General features: G+C 38.3%; 1 protein-coding gene across 1 annotated transcript in view; it reads left to right on the forward strand.

Moving 5' to 3' along the window:
- Positions 1-4,343, forward strand: part of OR2Y1 (olfactory receptor family 2 subfamily Y member 1) — a 10,094-nt gene extending 5,751 nt beyond the window's left edge. The window contains exon 3 of the mRNA XM_077746243.1: positions 3,371-4,343. Within this exon, the coding sequence (XP_077602369.1) occupies positions 3,411-4,343 (933 nt within the window). The 5' untranslated portion in view covers positions 3,371-3,410. The remainder of the gene's footprint in view (positions 1-3,370) is intronic.
- The last annotated feature ends 18,625 nt before the right edge of the window (positions 4,344-22,968 follow it).

Raw genomic sequence — 22,968 nt, forward strand, 5'->3', positions numbered from 1 at the left:
CAACCAGGCTCCATGCTGTCAGCACAGAGCCTCATGTGGGGGCTTTATCCTAGAAACTGTGAGATCGTGGCCTGAGCTGAAATCAAGAATTGGACACTTAATCGATTAAGGCACCCTAGAGCCCCATCCTTTATCAAATTTTAGCAAACCTCTCTAACTCCCTGATGAAGTCACTGCTCTTATTGCAATCAATCCCTTTTTCTTCACCATTATAGCTTTTCTCTTGTCTCCTTATTCTCCCGGTGGAGAATCCGAACAGTTTTCTATAAGAAACACACTGCATGGTAGTTTGTAGCTCAATTCTCACGAAATCATAAAATAAAAAGGGACTGTCAGATCATTTTTATTGCAGCTGGTTCTTGTAATATTTAAAGACTTCAAAGCAGACAAAAGAAATGAAGAATTGAAGGTTCTCCACCTGTATATGGGTTTTTGTCTCATGTTTCTGTTTGCCAAGCTCATATTACTCAGACTTATAGTATATATCAAGCCTGCTTCCAGGAAGAACATGAAATTATTTGCAATGAAAAGCATAACAACTTGCAGAATTTTTGTGGGGCCTAGAACTGATAGAGCCACAGAATCTCATAATGGCAAGACGTTGGTTTAAACAACAGATGTATGGAGTTCAAGTTCAAATGGCAACAGACAGTAGGTGGGGTAAGGGTGGGTGTGTGAGCCAGATGGGATGGAGGATGGATAGTAGTGAAGACTGGGAACTGAAGACCAATGTCTCCTTAAAATTTACCTCCAGTAAATTATCATCTTAGATGAATATTGCTTTGGTGCTATTAGCCACAAAATTTTAAATGAGATACTAGAAATTATAATCTAACAAAATCTCCCAATTTTAAAAGTTTTATGTGTGTCAAACAAAATAGGAGTTTCCAGCTTTGGTTCAAAGATCACACAGTTGTGATCTTTGGAAAGGTATTAACTGACTATATACTTATCACTTGCCACGCCCTTGACAATTGATGGAGATTTAATGATGAACAAAATAAATGTTTCTGTTTTTCCCCTGTTGCATCTCTGAGCTCTGTCCCCAGGGTGTCTGGGAATCCAATCTTTCAGTTATAAATTGGCTCCCCTATTACATCTCATGTGTATCCCTCTTGCTTCTGTGTAATCCCAAATTGCTCCTAGTCAATTTTCCTTCCCCTATCTCCTCACTTTCTTGTTTTAATTTTCATTATGCATTTTTAAATGTATGTAAAACATTCCCTGTCAAGCTTGTTTAACCATTAGTTCTAATGAAGCAAGCTGATTGTGGACAAGAACACTAAGAGCTTTGTATACACATCAGTGTCCAGCCCTTACCATCTCAATATGCTCAGTCCAAAGGCATGAATAAGAGTATAGCTAATAACCTGTATACCAATGAAGAGATGAGATATTGTTGCAAGGAGGAAAGCTCATGTCATTAAGATCAAGTCTTTCTGAACTCAATATTAGTAGAGGCAAAAATAAAATTTAAAAGACTTGGGTATCTCAAAGCTTCTTGAAGTCATTGGCAATCTATCTCTAAGGTAATCCTAAGAAGTATTCTGTTAAACAGAAGAGGGACAACTGGAGAAGTCACAGAAAGAATCAACGTGGTATGGAAATAACCTTTGCCTAACTAGCTGATTTTTCCTTCAACTTCTATTCAAGTGGAGTGAATTTGTTATATAATTTTGATTTCTTTCTTGGTACCATTATTTATAGCTCCTATTTAAGATAAATGCTTAATTTACCTTCTTGCTCATTTATTTGAGATTTGTTGCATTATTATCAATTGATTTTCCTGAAAGGTATGGACTGAAGCTATCCCTAAAAAGTGGATGTCTCACAAAATTTTGTCCCACAAAGCTGAGTGTTCCACTGTCTCTGGTATATAAGAACCAATATTTAGAAATGAATCTATCTGCCTTATATTTGACTCAAATGTTACAGAGGGTGGGAAAGATACAATCATATGTAATATTTATAAGAAAATGATTTTTTAAATGGTTGTATGATTCTCAGATTAGTCATCCAGAGTCGTTTCATCCACATGAGAAATTAAACAGGTCAACAGAGTAGAGAGGAGGAGAGATTTTTTTTAGTTAATAGTTATTTATTTATTTATTTATTTATTTATTTATTACAAATAGTTTATTGTCAAGTTGGTTTCCATATAACACCCAGTGCTCATCCCCACAAGTGCCCTCCTCCATGCCCATCTCCCCCCTTCCCCCCACCCCCATCAGTCCTCAGTTTGTTCTCAGCATTCAAGAGTCTCTCATGGTTTGCCTCTCTCCCTCTCCCCCACTATTTCCCCACTTCTTCTGAGAATTTTTAAAAATCATTTAGAATAAACAGTAGTCTGAGTCTGAAACCATCCACTTCCAACAAGAAAGAGTGTTTTGAAGTACCTGTCCCATTGTATTAATAGGTGTGCAGATGGGAGACTTCAACAGAGCTACTTGGAGATTTCACTAAATGCATATTTTACTTGGGAGTGGGCAGAGTGAACCAGGGGCAGAGAGAACCAGGAAATTCTGGGGGTTGAGAAAAGAGCCAACAGCTTCTACAGTGGTAGATTCAAGAAAGCCTTGGCTGCTGCAATGCTTTTGAGTCAAATGATGAAAGAGACTTTCCTGTGTGTTGGAGGAGGGTCATGGTGAAGGGAGAGGTAGTGCAGGGTTGTCTTGAGTCTAATCCATTAGGGCCACCAGAAGGACAAAAGGAACAAGTAGCACGATGCTGGGAGAGAATGGTAGATCTCCAGAGGCTTCAAAAGGTAATGTAAGCTTCAATGGAGCAGATGCACCAGCCCAGACTGGGGACCTGCAGGCCCGTTGTCCCAGTAAAGAGGCTTCTAAGAACCCACATTTTTTCCTATGAGTAGAAGAGTCAGCTCTTTAAACACCTCTCAGGCTCAGTTTGGAAGAGTAACAACTTTTTTGTAACTCTCCCCTTCCCTATGCATGGCCCAATCAGGAGGACCCAATGGCCCTGCTGACATGCTGTCAGGGAAGGGGCAGGGAGAGAGAGAAGCTTCCCACAGCTTCTCTTTCAAGCATAAAGGGCTACCTGGAAGGAGCCCTTGCTGGGAGAGGACAAGACTGAATGTTAAGTGAGGTTATGAGTTTTTAGTATTCATGGGAGTGGGCCTCCAAGTAGTGAATTTAGATTCTGTTTGTAACTGAAATTGGTTGTGATACATTTATTACTGTGAAAGTCATGTATCTGCTGGAGTTTTCATCCAATTGCAGGGGGAAATAGATGGAAAGGACAAGAGGAAACAAAAATGTAGAATTTAGGTCACATCTAAAGATCCATGCTTATCTTTTAAATCCATTATGTGTATTAATAACCCACTTACTATTCTTAAATCCCACAACAGAGGGTGTGGAATCTTCTGACCTGATAGGGCTGAAGAGGAGATGGAAACATCTAATGACAGCACAGGTGGGGATTTCATCCTAGTGGGCTTCTCTGAGCAGCCCGAGTTAGAGCTGATCCTCTCTCTCTTTGTCCTGATGTTCTACACCATAACTCTTTTGGGCAATGTGGCCATCATCCTGCTCTCTATCCTGGATGCTGCACTCCATACCCCCATGTACTTTTTCCTCAGAAACCTCTCTGTGCTTGACCTCTGCTTCACCACCAGCATTGTGCCCCAGATGCTGGTGAACATGTGGGGAGGCAACAAGAAGATCAGCTATGCTGGCTTCATGGTCCAGTACTGGGTGGCCTTGGCACTTGGCTCCACTGAGTGTGTGCTCCTTGCGGTGATGGCAGTTGACCGCTATGTTGCAGTTTGCTTGCCTCTGCGCTATGCTTCCATTATGCACCCCAGGCTGTGCCACCTCCTGGCAGCAGCTTCCTGGTTCTCTGGTTTTGCTAACTCCTTTCTACAGTCCTCAATGGCCATGGTGCTGCCTCGATGTGGAAACCGGCGTGTGGACCATTTCTTCTGTGAACTATTGATCATTGTTAAACTCTCCTGCATCGATACTGGCCCAACAGAATCTAAAATGTTTATTGCCCGGCTAATCATCCTAGGCATGCCTGTCTCCATCATCCTAACCACTTATGTCTGCATTGCCAGGGCAGTAGTAAAAATGCGCTCAGCAGAGGGAAGGAAAAAGGCCTTTAGGACCTGTGCCTCCCACCTAATGGTAGTTTCACTCTTCTATGGGACCATTATGTTTTTGTATCTGCAGCCCAAAGACAACTACTCCCAGGACCAGAGCAAAGCACTGGCAGTGCTTTACATGATCCTTGCACCCACACTCAACCCTCTGATCTACACGCTGAGGAATAAGGATGTGAAGAAAGCAGTCAGGAAGTTGATGGGGAAGGAGCAGGTATAGGGAGATTGAGGCAACTGGAAACACAACATGGGGCATACTTGCTTTAACTGCACTTGTTTTATGTTTCTGTGAGGAGGTTAGGAAATCTGCTGTGTTCTCTTCTCTAGCTATTCCTGGGATCCTTACAGGGTGAGGACTCACCAGAAGGAAACCTAACCACCCTTAAAGGAACCTCTGGCCAACGCAATCTCCCCTGGCAAGTAATTCTGTGTTCCACTGCTAATGTTTTTCTATTTTTAATGTATAGTTACTAACTTACTCAAATGCCACCAAATATACACCTAGATGTTAACACCGATGGTCACTCTGCTGCATTTATTAAGCAGTTACATGGCCATACAAGCTTCTTCATTTTCTCCATCACCACTTTCACTGAACCATCATCAAAACAGTTGGGCAAATGGAGGATTTAGTCAGTAACATACAATGCAATACTTGTCCATCATGAATAAATACATATATGAAACAAGAAAAAAGAATAAGAACCAAGAGACTATGTGGTATACCAAGGATTACTGTTTCTTAGAACTGAACGGAATACCATGACTTCAAGGCAAGGCTGTAGAACATGTCACATTTCATCTAATTTAGTGCGGTTTTAGAAGAGATATTTGAATAATAGAAATAAACATGTTTGCCTGCCGGAACTATAAAACAGCTTATAAATTTAAAAATCACACCAAAAATAACTGAATAAAGAGAACTGTGAGTAAGGTAGAGACAAGGCAACTTATGTCAATGAGATTCTAAACAGAATTATCTGCTTACTTTCATAGAAGGAGAGAAGTACAGAATTAAAAAGCACTATTTTGAGTATGGAAGTGAAAGCAAAAGGAGTCAGGGTGCTTGATTTGCACTGCTACATCCAGTGGTTTTCACATGGCAATGATCCGTGGTTCCAAATCCACATTGACATTAACAAGTTGCTCAGCAATTCTGTGGCCTAATATGGTACCCAAGTGCATCCTAATTTTCTGAGTTTTGTCTCAGCTTATAATGACATATCCTTGTAAGAGAAAGTCTCCATTAATTAAAATAGGACTTGAGAAAAACACCCTCTCATTTTCAGGAGAGCAGTCTTTTCTTATGTGGCTCTGGATGTCATGCTATTATGACCAGCTACAATAGGATTACTTTACTTTGTAAGTAATAGGATTACTTACAAAGGGATTACTTTATTACATTGCTCATCCATGTGTTTAGAAAGGAGTCTAACACTGTAAATAATCAATAGGCTGAATGAACGAATGAATGAATGAATGAATGGATATGGGAGGATATCCATACAAGATGGCAGCAAAGTTTAGAATGCTATATGCAATATTTCATTCTATAGGATGAACATTTTGTATTGGCAAGCGACTGAAGGTGCATATTGAAAATAAAATTATCATACAGATGACCAGCTACAGCCATATCTACTGAACTCCACTGTAATAACCACACTAAACCACAATAGACAGGGATTAGTCCAAATACAAATAATTACTTTAAAGGGAGAAAAAAAATAACTGGTGTTTTTTAACAACTTTTCAATTAGAGCAGTGATTCTCAAGAAGAGACAATTTTGCCCCACTCCCACCCTTTCAGAGGACACTTGCAATGTCTAGAGATATTTGTGGTGATCACAACCTAGGAGGGAGGTATTACTGGCATCTCGTAAGGATGCTGCTAAACATTGTACAATGCACAGGATAGTCTTCTACAACAAGGAATTAACCAGCCCCAAATGTCAACAGTGCTGAGGTTGAGAAGCCCTAAATTAGAGAAATAAATATTATGGATGTTCTGATCAAAGACATAACATTTATGAAGGCCACATATTCATGACATTCAGGTAAGTTGATATCATTTGAATTTTTATGAAGTCAGCGATCACTCAGTGTCAGAAAGGGTCTAAGTAGGAAAAGAGAAACAACTCTAAATATTTACAGTGGAGGCTATTTAATGCAGAGCATTGGTGACACAAGTGATAAAAGGACTGCAAATCCAAACAGGAGATACCGAAGAAACCCTGAGATTAGTAACAGTATGAAACTGCTAACATCTCTAGACTTGAAATAGAAGGAGAAGGTGGTGTTAGTAGAACCCAAGGGGCAGGGTCATCTGGAAGAAACTGCAATCAGCATGGCAGGCCAGCCTTGCAGGAACTGGAGCAGCAGCATTCCACTACTACTGCCTGAGGTGCCACCTGAAGCTGACTGGGAGGAGAGGGAGGAGGCACTAGCTCGCCTTATCTCTTTATTCTCTCCTCAGATATTCTATGGATATGAGAAGCAAAGAAATGCACCTGCAGGGTCATCAGTGCCTCATTCCATCCCCACTCTACCCCATCACAAACTAAACAGATCGAGGAAGGGCAATAAATGTATCTGGAGACCAAGAGGCTCAGGGTTGTCACCATTAATCTTCATTATCTTCTGCATCCATTCTCATCTTCTATGAATGTTTTCTCTCAGAAAATTTAGGCCTTCACTTTCATAGGCAACTCCCCACCTCTCTCCAGCAAGTGGGCCACATGTCCTGCCAGTTTTGTGTCCATCTCAAGCCCATTATTTCAGGACTGTCCACTGTACTTTTCATCTCGTCCGAGTAACTTCTTAGGGTCTGAAGGTCTCTGTATGGAATAGAAAATAATTGGCTAATATAGACATAAAAACATCCATAGTAGCCACAGTCTTCATTCCTGTAATGGGTCATGAGGCCACTGCTGGTATTGATTTCAATCACATTATTTTATGATCCACTTCATGTTACTTTTGTTTTCAAACACTAGCTGGTGTACCAACCTTTTATTTCGGGAAGCTATGGAGCCTTTGTTGGACTGTCATAGTTTTCAAATGATGCTATCAAACATGGCAGTACAAAGACTTACCCAGAGAATTCCATGGGTTCCAAAAATAGTGTTTCTTATTCTCATTGTATAACAACCAGCTTATTTCCCTTGATAATTGGGATTATGCACCCCATATAAGAAATCAATACTCTTAACTAATTGTCAGTTCAATTGTCTCATGGCATGAGGCCCACCACACCAGGTGAAATCATAAGTATTGTGTCCCCTGGTTAACACACTTATCTTTTGAGAACTAAGACCTCAATAGCAGCAGAGTTTAAAGTTGTGGGGATGGAAAGAAAAACTTAAGTGGGATATTGGGTGGTGAGAGTATTCACACTCATTTCTGCCCCTTGATTCCTGGACCCATGTATTCTGTCTTTGTGGAAAAAGTATACCAGATATACAAAGTATATAATACATAATATATATACCCATAGGTATTATATCAAAGCTGATGAGATAACATTTTTCAGTGGGTCATCCAAATTGTCTATCAGGCTACTTACTTCTAGATATTGCGGTACATGGAAAGAACACTACCTTTTATGAACATGAAGTCATTGTTACATTTTTGTTATGTTGAAATGAGCTTGGAAGGGTGCTATGTGGAATACCATGATAGTGAATGAGGCATTCCTTGAGTCCACAGATAATGATTCAGAAGCATAGCAGAGAAGGAAGGAAAATCCTTATGTAGAATATGTCCTGTTACAGTGATGAAAATTTTTATGTTGGAATAAACTTGCCTTTAGAAAGATAGCTTGAAGATTCAGGGAATGACAGATAGTTAGGGTTCCATGTGAAACTTTAGTTTTGCCATTGAAGGCACTCAGCTCTAGTGGTAGGCAGATCAGCATAGTAAGGAAATATCTATTCCACTAAGCCTGTGCATAGCCTCCATTCCCAACCCCCCTCCCCCCGCCCTGGCCAATTTATACACAGGCCCACTGAGTAACTTCTGGAGTGGCTGAGGAAAGAGGTTGACTGATATCCATCCACATGCTCAGAAATATTCTCCCTTCCTGTGTCCATTCTCAGAGGCTTCTCTGTATATACCTTCCTCAGGGCCCATTAACCATCTGGGATTTATTTCTTGAAAAGAAAATATCAAAAGAGGATATGACTCTGCACTAAAACCCTAAGATGTTTTGTGTTATTTATCTATTGGGTTTTTTCAGAGAAACTACCCCGAATCCCTATTTGCCCTTATGAAACGTTGGAATTGGACCTATTAGTTCTTAAAACCCAAGTGGCAGACTGGCTTCTACTGCACCCTGTATTTGTCATACAGCATTGAGACAGTCGTATGGACTAATGGCGGGGGGTGGGGGGAGGGGTGGAAGCCTGGAACAACATAACCAAATGTGGTGTATCTTGCATTCCAAATCCAAAGTGGCTGAGCAATTGCTGTGACTCTTTCTTTCTTTCTTTCTTTTTTTTTTTTTTTACAAATAGTTTANTTACTATGATATGCCTTGCCGAAGGTCGATTCAGATTACGTGCTGTGACTCTTTCTTATAGGTAACTGTTCAAGTGTAGCACCTTTTTTTTTCACTTTGGATGAGATTTAGGGGATATTTATACATGCTCTACATGAACAAATGTTGCATTTCTTCCTTGATATGATAGGTCCCTGAAATGATAGGCTTATGGGTCCTATCTCTTACCTGTTGTCATGCATGTGTTTTATGAAGGCATACGATACTCACAATTCTATGCACATCAGTTCATCCAGCCTGATGTCATTAATCTAGTTGACAGCATGATGTACTGTGAGATTTTTATTTGATCAGGGTTTCTATGGACTATATTATGACAGTAGACAGAAGAGTTGAGACATCTCTGAGGAAACACGATAAAGATATACTGCTGTTACATGTCAAGTGAAATTGTACTGTTTTTGACAATCCTTGCTGATTTACATAAAGAAATTCTTATTTTCCACACAAGGAAATGTGTTGATTTCCTGCAGCAAAGATGCCAAATCTTCCATAGAAGCTACAGTTTTTGCAACTTCCTGATTAATGTTATGGTAATTTATATTTGTTCCACAAGACCCAGAGGTCTTGGCATTAGGTAAACAAGCAATTTAAATGGAAATAGGAAAGTAATGATCCTTCTCATATATTTAATGATGGTTGTAACCCCTGCAATTTTTCCCAGAGTTGCAATATTGGCTTTTGTTTATGATTTTACTATGAAGAAATATTTCTCAGGGTTTCAATTTGGTCCTTCTTACCAAATTAGCTCTCATTCCACAAGAATCAAATGTGCATTTATGTGAAAGAATACTTCCTCCAACTATGTATTCAAGACCAGGAAAAATAACCACAGAATTAATCTATGGATATACTAGACCCACTGTGACATGGATTTAGCCCAAACTTGATTTATCACATGACTTCTAGAAGTTCCCAGACTGGTTCTTCAAATGTGCATATTTTTCTTTGTCTAATTCAGTCACTGGTAAGTAGCTGCAGGTCTTTTAAGGAAGGTAAGAGAACTCTATGCTTCACTGCCTTAAACTGTAAAATGATAATTCCAATGTTTAATGTTTTTTTTAATAGTCCCGAGGTGTTTTTTTTTTTTTTAACACTTATCATGCCATGAATTCATAGGAAGTGAGTTCCAGCAGCTCAACCTCCTTTGGTTCTCACAAAGTGTTCCTCTCTAGGTGGAGCAGGATGGCACTTCAGTTAAACCCAAGTACCTTGGTCTTTGGCTCTTTCTTTTTCTAATTATTTTCCTTCCACATATTTCAAGTAGCTATCTTGGGTCTTTGAGCATTTAATATGCTCAATATGTACATTAATTTTCTTGGCAAGAATCTTGTGCTTGTTTGTTTACAACAATGCCAACAGCATGCTGGGTAATACCATAGCTTCTAGTTTTGCCATATTAACATTTGTGACGCACTCCTTTTTTGTTTCTTTGTTTTTTTTTTAAATTTTTTTTTAATGTTTTATTTATTTCTAGGAGAGAGAGAGAGACAGCGTGAGCAGGGGAGGGTCAGAGAGAGAGGGAGTCACAGATTGAAACAGGCTCCAGGCTCTGAGCCGGCAGTCAGCACAGAGCCTGACGCGGGGCTCGAACCCACGAACCGCGAGATCATGACCCGAGCGAAAGTCGGACGCTTAACCGACTAAGCCACCCAGGCGCCCCGAGGCACTCCTTTTTTGAACAGTACTCATTCCCTTGTGTTTACAATATCCCCTTTCTTGTAGATTCGCATATATGTGGACAAAGGAACAACTCCATGTTTTCTGAAAGGCCTAGAGAATATAGCGGGTGCCTCTCCTATTTTGCTGTGTGTTGGACATTTTGGCAAATTATTGTAAGATGGTGGTTCTGGCCAAAAGGCAATAAAATTTTTTTTTTAATTTTTAAATTTCTTGTCTTTAGCATATTTCTATTATATCATATTAGTAATTATTGCTATATGTAGTTGTCTTTTTAAATTAAGTTTTTATTTTAATTCCAGTTAGTTAATATTCAGTGTAATATTAGTTTCAGGTATAAATATAGTGATTCAACACTTCCATACAACACCAGGCGCTCATCACAAGTGCACTCCTTAATCCTCAATCAACTATTTAACCTGTACCCGCGCCTGCCTCCCCTCTGCTAACCATCAGTTTGTTCCTTATAGTTAAGAGTCAGTGTTCTAGGGGTGCCTGGGTGGCTCAGTTGGTTAAGTGTCTGACTTCAGCTCAGGTCATGATCTTGGGGTCTGCGAGTCTGAATTTCACATTGGGCTCTGTGCTGACAGCTCAGAGCCTGGAACCTACTTCAGATTCTGTGTCCATTCCCCCCACCCCCTTCACTCTCTTGCACTCTCTCTCAAAGACAAACAGTAAAAAATCAGTGTTCTATAGTTTTCAGAGTACAGATCTTTCACCTATTTGGTTAGATTTATTCCTAGGAATCCTATGGTTTTGATGCAGTTGTAAATGGCGTTGATTCTTTAATTTCTCTTTCTTCTGTTTCATTATTGGTTTACAGAAATGCGTCTGTACATTGAATTTGTATCCTGTGATTTTACTGAGATCATTTATCAGTTTAGCAGTTTTTAAGTGGAGTCTTTAAGGTTTTCTACATAGAGAATCGTGTCATCTGCAAATAGTGAAAGTTTTACTTGCTGACTTAGATGCCTTTTACCTCTTTTTATTGTCTCATTGCTGTGGCTAGGGCTTCCAATGCTATGTCCAATAACAGTGGTGACAGTGGTCCTGACTATAGAGGAAAAACTCTGAGTTTTCCCCATTGAGGATGATGTTATCTGTGTTTCCCCCCCCCATAAATGATCTTGAGGTATGTTCCCTCTAAGCCTACTTTGTTAAGGGTACTTATGATGAATGAATGTTGTACTTTGTCAAATGCTTTTTCTGCATGTATTGAAATGATCAGATGGCTCTTATCCTTTCTCTTATTGATTTGATGTATCATGTTGATTGATTTGCAAATATTGAACCACACTGAAACTCAGGAATAAACCCCACTCACTTGATCATGGTGAATGATTCTTTTAATGTATTGTTGGATTGAATTTGCTAGTATTTTGTGAATTTTTGCATCGATGTTCATTGAGGATATTGGCCTGTAGGTTTTTTTTTTGTTTTTTTCTTTGTAGTGTCTTTTATTTGGTTTTGGTATCAGGGTAATGCCGACCTTGTAGAATGAATTTGGAAGTTATTCTTCCATTTCTATTTTTTAAAAATAGTTTGAGAAGAATAGGCATTAACCCTTCTTTAGAGGTTTGCTAGAATTTGCCTGTGAAGTCATCTGGTCTTGGGCTTTTGTTTGTTGGGAGCTTTTTGATTAATATTCAATTTCTTTGATGTTTATTTGTCTGTTCAAATTTCTCTTTCTTCCTGTTTCAATTTTGATAGTTTAAAGTTTCTAGAAACTTATCCATTTCTTCTAAGTTGTCAAATTTGTTAGCATATAGTTTTTCATAATATTATCTTATGATTGTTTGAATTTCTGTGGTGTTGGTTAGTATTTATCCTTTTCCATTTGTGATTTTATTTATTTGAGCCATGTCTCTTTTTTCTTAATGAGCCTGGCTAGAGGTTTCTCTCTCTCTCTTTTTCAAAGAACTCATTCCTTGTTCTATTGTTTGATTTTTTTTTTTTAGTTTTTATATCACTTATTTCTGCTCTAATCTTTAGTAACTCCTTCCTTCTACTGGTTTTAGGTTTTGTTGGTTGTTCCTTTTTCTGGCTCCTTTAGGTATAAGGTTAGATTGTTTATTTAGATTTTTCTTGCTTCTTGTGGTTGACCTGTATTGCTATAAACTTCCCACTTTGAGCCACATTTGCTTCATCCCAAAGGTTTTGGACCCTTCCTTCCTTCCTTCCTTCCTACCTTCCTTCCTTCCTTCCTTCCTTCCTTCCTTCCTTCCTTCCTTCCTTCCTTCCTTCCTTCCTGTTTTAGGTGTACAATTTAATGTTTTAATACTTACATACAACATCTGGTACTCATCACAACAAGTGTACTCCTTAATCCCCATCACCTATTTAACCATACTTCCACCCACCTCCCCTCTGGTAACCATCAGTTTGTTCTTTATAGTTAGAGTCTGTTCCTTGTTTTGCCTATCTCTTTTTGGCCCATTGTTTGTGTTGTTTCTTAAGTTCCACACATGAGGGAAGTCATATGGTATTTGTCTTTCTCCGACTGACCTATTTCAGTTACCATAATACTTTCCAGGTACATTCATGTCATTGCAAATGACACAATTTCATTCATTTTTTATGGCTGAGTAATATTCCAGTATATATCACATCTTAAGGGCTGGTCATCAGTCCATCAGTCGATGGACACTTGGGTTGTTTCCATAATTTGGCTATTTTAGATAATGCTGCTACAACATCAGGGTGCATGTATCCCTTCAAATTAGTATTTTTTAAAAATGTTTATTTTATTTATTTGGAGAGAGAGAGATGGGATGGGCAGAGAGAGAGTATCCCAAGTAGGCTCTGCACTGTCAGCACAGAGCCCAATGCAGGGCTTGAACCCACGAACCATGAGCTCATGATCTGAGCTGAAATCGAGTCAGAAGCTCAACAGACAGAACCACAGGCATCCTCAAATTAGTATTTTTGTAATCTTTGGGTAAATACCTAGTAGTGTGATTGCAGGTAGCTGTATTTTTGAGGTCACTGTGATTTAACGTTTTGAGGAAACTTTGTACTATTTTCCAAAGTGGACGTACAAGTTTGCATTCCCACCAACAGTGTATGAGGGTACCCCTTTCTTCACATCCTTGCTAGCGCCTGTTGTTTCTTTTGCGTGTGTGTGTGTGTGTGTGTATTTTAAATTTTCTTTAGTTTTTATTTTAAATTCTGGTTAGATAACATACTGTGTTATATTAGTTTCAGGATACAATTTAGTGATTCAACACTTACAACATCTTGTGCTCATTACAACAAGTGCACTCCTTAATCCCTATCACCCATTTCACCCATCCCACCATCCCCCTCCCTTCTGGTAACCATCGTTTGTTCTCTATAGTTAAAAGTATGTTTCCTGGTTTTCCTCTTTCTTTTATCCTCCCATGATCATTTGTTTTATTTCTTAAATTTCACACATGAATGATATAAGATGGCATGTGTCTTTCTCTGACTTGTTTCACTTAGCATAGTATATACTAGCTCCATCCACGTCATTGCAGACAGCAAGATTTCATTCTTTTTATGGCTGAGTAATATTCCATTGTATAGATATACCACAACTTCTTTATCCATTCATCAGTTGATAGAAATTTGGACTCTTTCTGTAATTTGGTTATTGGTCTTTAATTTTCATTGCTTTTGTGTTGCCTTTTTTTTGCTTTGGTATAGGTAATGCTAGCCTCAAAACAACTTAGGAAGTGTTTTCTTTTTGTTTCTGGTTTACAGGAGTTTGATTAAGACTGGTTTCAATTCTTTAATTATTTGGTAGAATTCACCACTGAAACTGTTTAGTCCTGACTCTTCTTTGTTGGGATGTATGCTTTTTTTAGTAAGACAGTTAATAGTCTTTTTGGGTTTTTGTCACTTTAAATATGCATGAATCATTCTGCTCTAACATCACTCCATTCCTTCCTCCATCCTTTCTACTTTTTGGCCCTGAAAATTACATCTTCATTTAAGCCCAACAATGTAGTTTTAATGGTATTGCTTTATACAATTGCCTTTAGTTTGCATTCCCACCAAAAGTACAAGAGGGTTCCCATTTCTGCACATCCTTACCAGAATCTATAATAGTCTCCTGATTTGTTCATTGTAGTCACTCTGACTGGCTTGAGGTGTTATCTCAGTGTGGATTTGATTTGTATTTCCCTGATGATGAGTGACATTGAGCATCATTTCATCTATCTGTTGGCTATCTGGATGTCTTCTTTGGAGAAGTATCTATTCATGTTTTCTGCCCATTTCTTCACTGGGTATTTGTTTTTCTTTCTTTCTTTTTTTTTANTCTCCCTGGGTATTTGTTTTTCACGTGTGGAGTTTGGTGAGTTCTTTATAGATTTTGGATACCAGCCCTTTATCTGATATGTCATTTGCAAATATCTTTTCCCATTCTTTCGGCTGCCTTTTTAGTTTTGTTGATTGTTTCCTTTACAGTGCAGTAGCTTTTTATCTTGATGAGGTCTTAATAGTTCATTTTTGCTTTATTTACCTTGCTTTTGGAGAAGTGTCGAGTAAGAAATTTCTGTGGCTGAGGTCAAAGGGGTTGTTTCCTGAGTAATCCTCTAGGATTTTGATGGTTTCCTGTCTCACATTCAGGTCTTTCATCCATCTTGAGTTTATTTTTGTGTATCATGTATGAAAGTGGTCTAGTTTCATTCTTCTGCATGTTGCTGTCTAGTTCTCCCCACATTATTTGTTAAATAGACTGTCTTTTTTCCATTGGATACTGTTTCCTGCTTTGTCAAAGGTTAGCTGGACATACATTCATGGGTCCAGTTCTGGGTTCTCTATTTTTATTCTATTGGTCTATCTGTCTGATTTTGTGCCAACACTATACTGTCTTCATGATTACAGTTTTGTAGTAGAGGCTAAAGTCTGGGACTGTGTTGCCACCCACTTTGTTTTTCTACTTCAATATTACTATTGTGGCTCCATACACTTTTTAGGATGGTTTGTTCTAGCTTTGAAAAGAATGTTGGTGCAATTTTAATTGGGATTGCATTGAATGTGTAGATTGCTTTGGGTAGTATTGGCATTTTAACAGTATTTATTCTTCCAGTCTATGAGCATGGACTGTTTTTCCATTTCTTTGTGTCTTCTTCAATTTCCTTCATAAACCTTCTATAGTTTTCAGCATACAGATCTTTTACATCTTTCGTTAGGTTTATTCCTAGGTTTTTTATGGTTCTCAGTGTAATTGTGAATGGGATCAGTGTCTTGATTTCTCTTTCTGTTGCTTCATTATTGGTGTATAAAAATGCAACCAATTTCTGTACATTGATTTTGTACCCTGAAACTTTGCTGAATTCATGAGTCAGTTCTAGCTGACTTGTGGTGGAGTCTGTCGGTTTTTCATGTAGAGTATCATGTTGTCTGCGAAAAGTGAAAGACACTGATTCAATTGAGACTCTCTCAGATAGTAGAATCTTTGTCTCCCCTCCCCTCTTTTTCACCAGGTTTGTATGTGACAACATTCTCTTTGATCCCTAGCATTTGCAGATAATTTCCCATACCTCCATCTTTGGAACATTTGCTATCAGTCTTTCCATCACATTGCATGTGGATAATCTGCTGACCCAAGTCACCCACTGTCATAGCTCCTGACTTACTATGATAGTTCCCAACTCAACCCATGTTATGTCTTAGTGATTGTATATCCATGCCAATGGATTAGCACAATAGCCTCAGCCTCTGACATTTGTAATCTCCTCTCTTCCAACACTCCTGTCCCACCTCCATCCACATCCTCTCTCTTCTGCTCACAACACTAGCTGTTGTCATTACAAACATAGTAAACTCATTATGTCATTTACAAGCCTCTCATTGTCTTATTACCAGCTATTTCCACTTAGTCTATCTAATCTTTGACGTTTATATTACTTTATTATCATCAGGGTCTGAAAATCTCTACTTTACATAACTTTGTCACAACTTCTCCTTACCTAAACTTCCACATGCTAGCTTTATAATCACGTCCTGCAAAAATATGTGATTCCATCCCTTTTTCTTTCCACTTCATACTCCTAATTACACAAAAGACAACCCGCATTAAATCTAGTATTTTGCCTCGTCCATGGCATCCTAGTTAGATAAACATGGCTGGAGAAAAACATAAAAGAGTGTACATGAAGTTATACCAAATTTCTCAATACTAATTCCAGTGGGATTCTATCTCTTCTAAAAACATATCTCTTCTAAAGTATTTCTACTGTATTCACTTTCTCACTTCCCTTGATCATTATTTCATAACATTTTCTGTATTCTCAAAACACCGACATATGGTCTGCCAATGTCGTTTTGACATCATGTTGCATATTTTTATTGATATATATTTGATGTGTAGTATTATGGCAGTGTTGGGTATAATACATAAAATTTTATATTTTTATATATCACAAAATGATCACTACAGTAAGTCTGGTTAACATTCATCACCACACAGTTATAAATTTTCTTCATTATGACAACATTTAAGATCTACTCTTTTAGCAACTTTCAAATATACGGTACAGTATTACTAACTATAGCTATTGCACTGCACGTTATAGTTCCATAATTTATTTCTTTTAAAACAGAAACTTTGTACCTTTTAACCATGTCAACTATTTCTCCAATCACCTAAACCCCACCTCAGGCAAACACCAATCTGTTATTTTTATTTTTATTTTTTATTTTGTTTCCTTTTTTTTATTTTATTTTATTTTATTTTTTTACAAATAGTTTATTGTCAAATTAGTTTCCACATAACACTCAGTGCTCATCCCCAAAGTGCCCTCCTCCATGCCCATCCCCCCCTCCCCCCCACATCCATCAGTCCTCAGTTTTTGTCAGCATTCAAGAGTCTCTCATGGTTTGCCTCTCTCCCAATCTGTTATTTTTATCTATGAGTTCAGTGGGATGTTTTAAATTTTTTTTATTGCATATATAGATGAGACCATACAGGTTTGTTTTTCACTCTCTGACTTATTTTATGTAATGTCATGTCCTCAAGGTTCATCCAGATTGTCACAGATGCAAGATTTTTATTTTTAATGGCTGAATAATATTCCATTGTATTCAATGCATTTCATTGATCATATCTATCTATTATCTATCAATTTATCTATCAATATCATCTATCTAGATTTTTCTTTATTCATTCAATCATTAATGAACTTCATATTTCATTTAAAAAAGAAAACAGTGAAAAAACTTCAAAATAATTTTACCACTATATCATACCTTTTTAATATACTTGCTGAGAAAAGTACCCTTCCCCTCTGGTGCAGTGAATGAATTGTCTATGTTTCTAATTAGTAATCCATCCACTTGTGCAATAAATCTGGAAATTCTCCTTCTTTCTCAAGACCCTCTCTTCTGTTATTCCTTTCTCTCATGCATTATAAAAAAAAAGTCTCCATCAACATGCAAAAAATGTGTTGTCTTTTTGCACATTTCTTGTTCTCTTCCTGTTGAGCAATACTTCTCTCAATAATCATCTTTACCCCTGTCTCCAGTTTATCACATCTCAGTTGCTCTTGATCCCGGGAAGTGCTGGCCTAAAAAAATGCCTGTAAATTCTGCCCTTTCTTGTAATGGGATGTGTGGTTCCACTCAAGAAATGGTCTTTTCTTCCAAACCCTTGAATATAGGTTGGCCTTTGACACACTTTGGCAAGTCCCTATGGGGTAAATGTGACATAACCAGGCTCTTGATAAATGCCTGCAGGCAAGCCTTGCTCTTTGCCTTAGGATCCATCATACCACCACGTGAAACAGCCTAGCCTATTAGAGGATGAGAAAGACACATGGAAGAAATTTTCAGCTGGTTTCCAGAATTTTGTGTGGGACCATTGCACTTTAAGGAAAATTGGAATCCATATGAGACACCAGTCATTCTCTAGTCAAGACGTTCCCACACTTTCATGAAGGAGTCCAACAAAGAAGTGAAAGGGGTGAGGCTCAAAAATCACATATGATCTGGGGCGCCTGGGTGGCTTAGTCGGTTAAGCGTCCGACTTTCGCTTAGGTCATGATCTCGCGGTTCGTGGGTTCGAGCCCCGCGTCCGGCTCTGTGCTGACAGCTAGCTCAGAGCCTGGAGCCTGTTTCAGATTCTGTATCTCCCTCTCTCTCTGACCCTCCCCTGCTCACGCTGTGTCTGTCTGTCTGTCTGTCTCCTAGAAATAAATAAAAAAATATTTTTAAAAAAAATCACATATGATCTGACTCCATATATATGAAATATCCAAATATGCCTAAGTCTGTAGATAAAAAGCAGATATTGGTTGCCATGGAATGGAGAGAGGGAGGAGAGAGGAGTGACTGGGGATTCTGTGGTTTTCTTTGAGAGCAATAAAATGTTTCAAAGCTTAATGCAAGTTGTGGTTGCACAACATTGCAAATGTAGGTTCCACTGAATGGCACAAAATAAGATGGCTAATGTTATGTTTTATTAATTTCATCTCAGTAATGCATATAAATATACATATAAATGATTTAAACTATATGCATCAAGGTATAAAAATAATGATATATCATAAACACTTTAAATTTCTCAGATATTTAAAAAAAGCTTTATATTTAAGAATTCTGTTAACACAATGATCTATATTAATACCTGAAAAACGAAAGGCGCATGGTATTTTAGTAAATAAGGTACACTAATATATATTTAAGATGAATTTATGACAAAATAAAACCTTATAATATATTATAAATACAAAGAAGATTTTAAATTTATGCAAGAAAGGTAGCTAATATAAACATAGAACAAACAACCAATTATGGTACCCAACTAATTCTCTTTTAAGTGAGAAGTATAAAAAGTGTACTGCCTATCATGTCCCAATTTTTAATTGCATTGGAACTCTTAACATATGAAGAAAAGAATTGAAAGAAGGATAAGCATTCCCAAAACCAAAAATGTGATTGTTCTTATTCACTGATGATAGTATGGTCTACACTGAAAATAAGTTTAAAACTCTAGAGAAAAGTATTACAGTAGGTAACACAGCTATTTATTTTAACTGGTATTTCCATAGGTAGACAATGTAATTTTAGAAACTATAGGATTTAGAATGACAATAATACTATGAGGTAACTTCAAATTTATATGAGCATTTCTAGAATAAAACTGCAGAAGTCAATTGAAAGCTGTTAAGAGAGACATAGTGGTAGTACATACGATGTTTATAAATCAGAATACCCCATATCATAGAGTGCTGCCACACGTCAAACATATCTAAAACATTGCAACTTTCCATAAAATCTAAATCTAAATCACTTCCTTATTTTGACTTGGAAATTTTCTATGTAAATTTTGTTTTCGAGATCAGAGAAAAATGAAGAGGCAAGAAACATGAACAGGAAAACAAGGCAGTAAAAAACTCACATGTTTTTGTGATGAGCACTGCATGTTGTATGGAAGTGCTGAGTCACTATATTGTACATCTGAAACTAATATTACACTGTGTGTTAACTAACTGAAGTTAAAAAAAATTTTTTTTTAATGTTTATTTTTGAGAGAGACAGAGAGCCAGCTGGGGAGGGGCAGAGAGAGAGGGAGACATAGAATCCAAAGCAGGCTCCAGGCTCTGAGCTGTCAGCACAGAGCCATGACACGGGGCTCAAACCCACAAACTGCAAGCTCATGACCTGAGCCAAAGTCCAATACTTACCTGAGCCACTCAGAAGCCACAACTAACTGGAATTTGAATAAAAACTTTTAAAACATAAAAAATTAAAATAATAAAAATAAAAATAAATGTTTAAATAAATGAATAGATCAGTGGAGGATATGAAAGAAAATGAGAGAGGGGCCTGGGTGGCTCAGTCAGTTAAGGGTCCGACTTCAGCTCAGGTCATGATCTCATGGTTGGTGGGTTGGAGCCCCGTGTTGGGCTCTGTGCTGACAGCTAGCTCAGAGCCTGGAGCCTGCTTCTGATTCTGTGTCTCCCTCTCTCTCTGACCCTCCCCTGCTCACGTCATCTCTATCTCAAAAATAAATAAAACATTAAATTTTTTTAATATTTGCCAACTATTTACTGAGTGTCCAGATTTCAATACCCAAGGTTTTTTTTAAAATTTTATTTATTTATTTTAAAGTTTATGTGTTTATTTTGAGAGAGAGAGAGAGAGAGAGAGAGAGAGAAGAGGCCCATCCAAGCAACTCCATGCCGAACCCGATGTGGAGCTCAAACTCAAGAAAACATGAGAACATGACCTGAGCCGAAATCAAGAGTTGGATGCTTAACCGACTGAGCCACCCAGGCGCCCCATTTATTTTGTATTTAATGTTTGTTTATTTTAGAGAGAGTGTGTGTGCGCAAGTGGGGGAGGGGCAGAGAAAGAGGGAGACAGAGGCTCCGAAGCAGCTTCTGCACTAACAGCAGCAAGCCCAATGTGGGTCTTCAACACACAAACTGTGAGATCATCACCTGAGCCAAAGTCGGATGTCTAACCAACTGAGCCATCCAGGCACCCCTCAATATCGAAGGTTTTAAAAGTCATTGATAATTCACATGGCTAAATATTACTTATAAGCTTGTACTTTTCAATGTAGGCCAAGCATCAGTAAACAAAGAGATACAATTGGTACTTTAATTGTGATCCTATTTTTCATGCAAGCAGCATAATAACTATCATCTTAGAATGTAAATGAAGGATAAAAGGTTTACTGGTGGAGGGAAGATCCTAGAACATTGAAAATAGTGATCAGGAAGGACACTGTCTTGCAGATGAGGTTTCAGCAATCTCTGAAGGAAGTCAGGAAAAGAGCATCAAGGAATCTGGGAGGAGAGTACTGCAGCCAGAGGAAGAGACCCATCAGCTGATGAGGGTAGAGGGGGTGATGTGAGGGCAGGGAGAGGGCTAGCAGCCCAGGTCATGTCTGGTTTAGTTAGCCATTAAAAGGCTTACTTTTGCCATTATTCTGAAAAAAAAAATTGATGGACATACACAATTTTTGCCGATTGTGACCTGGGCTGGGATGTTGCTAGTTTTCTCTTTTCATGTTGTCATCAAAATTCTGTAGTTACCTTACAAGCTTCAGTCCCCTATGTAGTGCCTCCTAGATGGCACAGTCCCTTTTGCTCAATAGATTATTTAAGAATCGCTTAGTGGACCTGTCCCCTCCTTTTCTACCACTACTGAGCTTCCACTCTTTGTTTCGCAGCAGGTCTGCTTGAGGATCCACAGATGTACCTAGCTGCTTCATTCTTTTGTCTTTGTTCAAGATCTCCTTTTGACCTGGAAGACTTTTCCCTCTTCCATTTGTCCAGCTCATTACAACTCATCCTTCAAGCCTCACTTAGACCTCATTTCCTCCATGAAAGCCTTTCATGACAACCCAGACTGGGCCATGGAGCTCTGGTTTGTACCCCAGCATCAGAATAACGCTTTGTGTGACATGGTAGTTTGCGATACTACCTAAGTGGGAAATTCTGAGCATTTGAACATCTGACTAATGTTTTGAGAGCATAGACATGGGTAAGTCTGGTGCCCCACTCTGCAATCTCATTCCAAGTCCAATTTGGAAGGGAAAATAATAAGATTCCCCACAAAGTTTTGGGAATTTCGGAGTGTGCCCCCGCATGAAAGGAAGATACTGTGCAACATGGAAGAAAGCCTAGGTTGGTTTTTACATCCCTAGAGTGTCTTAGGATGACAGCCCAATTGTCAATGTGCCTTCCAGGGCAGTACATTAGTAGCTGAGATTTTAATTATGAAATAAGAGATGATGGCTGTGTCCTGTGTGTCTCTGTGTAGAATCTGACACAACAATACACATCTTGGTAGATGGAGGCATGGACAAGTAACACCTGGAGATCAGCCTGGCCGGCATCAAGATATTACAAAGTCTCTGAAAATTTAGACCCAATCCTGCGGTTTCAGAAAAGAGAAACTCTGAGTATGCTAAGATTACTTGGAATTGCTTTATGGAATGTGAACTCTGAATGGAAATTAAATTCAGTAATGAAAAAAATAGTAACTCAGCCTGCTTCATACATCCGCGAAGGCAGCCTCAGATTTATAACAATTTTCTTTTCATATCTATGTCCCATAGCCTGTATCAACACCAGGCACATCAAAATCACTCCTCAAAGTTTCCGGAAATCCACTTTCCACATGCTTCCAGAAGACAACCCCTCCCTGAAACCACTTAGTGTTCAGAATAGGAGAGGAAGGTGGAGAGACTCTCTATCAGCATCATCCCTGAGGATGGGGGGGAAGCAGGGAAACCTGCACACTTGAAACCCAGGGATGTGTAGTAATGGCAGTGAATAGGCTTTTTAGGTGGGTGGGAGTGACCTTGGGCATCTTCCATGATATTTTGTGAGGGAAACATGTTTGAACAAGATGAGGGTTCCTGCAGGCAGAAGAAACAGTGTTACTTTCTATGGAATTAATAATCCATAATCCTAAAAACACTTTAATCCAATCTCAGTTATATATAAAGATTGAAAGCATAAAATAAAATATTTATTTTAAAGGAATTTTGAGATGGAATAAACTTTTACTGACAATTTTTTTGAAAATTCAAAATGTTGTTCTAGTTATATCTCAATGAAATAAAAGATTGAATTAAATAGTTTTTATATTCAGTGACTTCGAGAGTATAATGGACAAAGTT

The sequence above is a fragment of the Crocuta crocuta genome, unplaced genomic scaffold (assembly GCF_008692635.1).
Source record: "Crocuta crocuta isolate KB4526 unplaced genomic scaffold, BGI_CrCroc_1.0 scaffold218, whole genome shotgun sequence".
Classification (NCBI taxonomy): domain Eukaryota; kingdom Metazoa; phylum Chordata; class Mammalia; order Carnivora; family Hyaenidae; genus Crocuta; species Crocuta crocuta.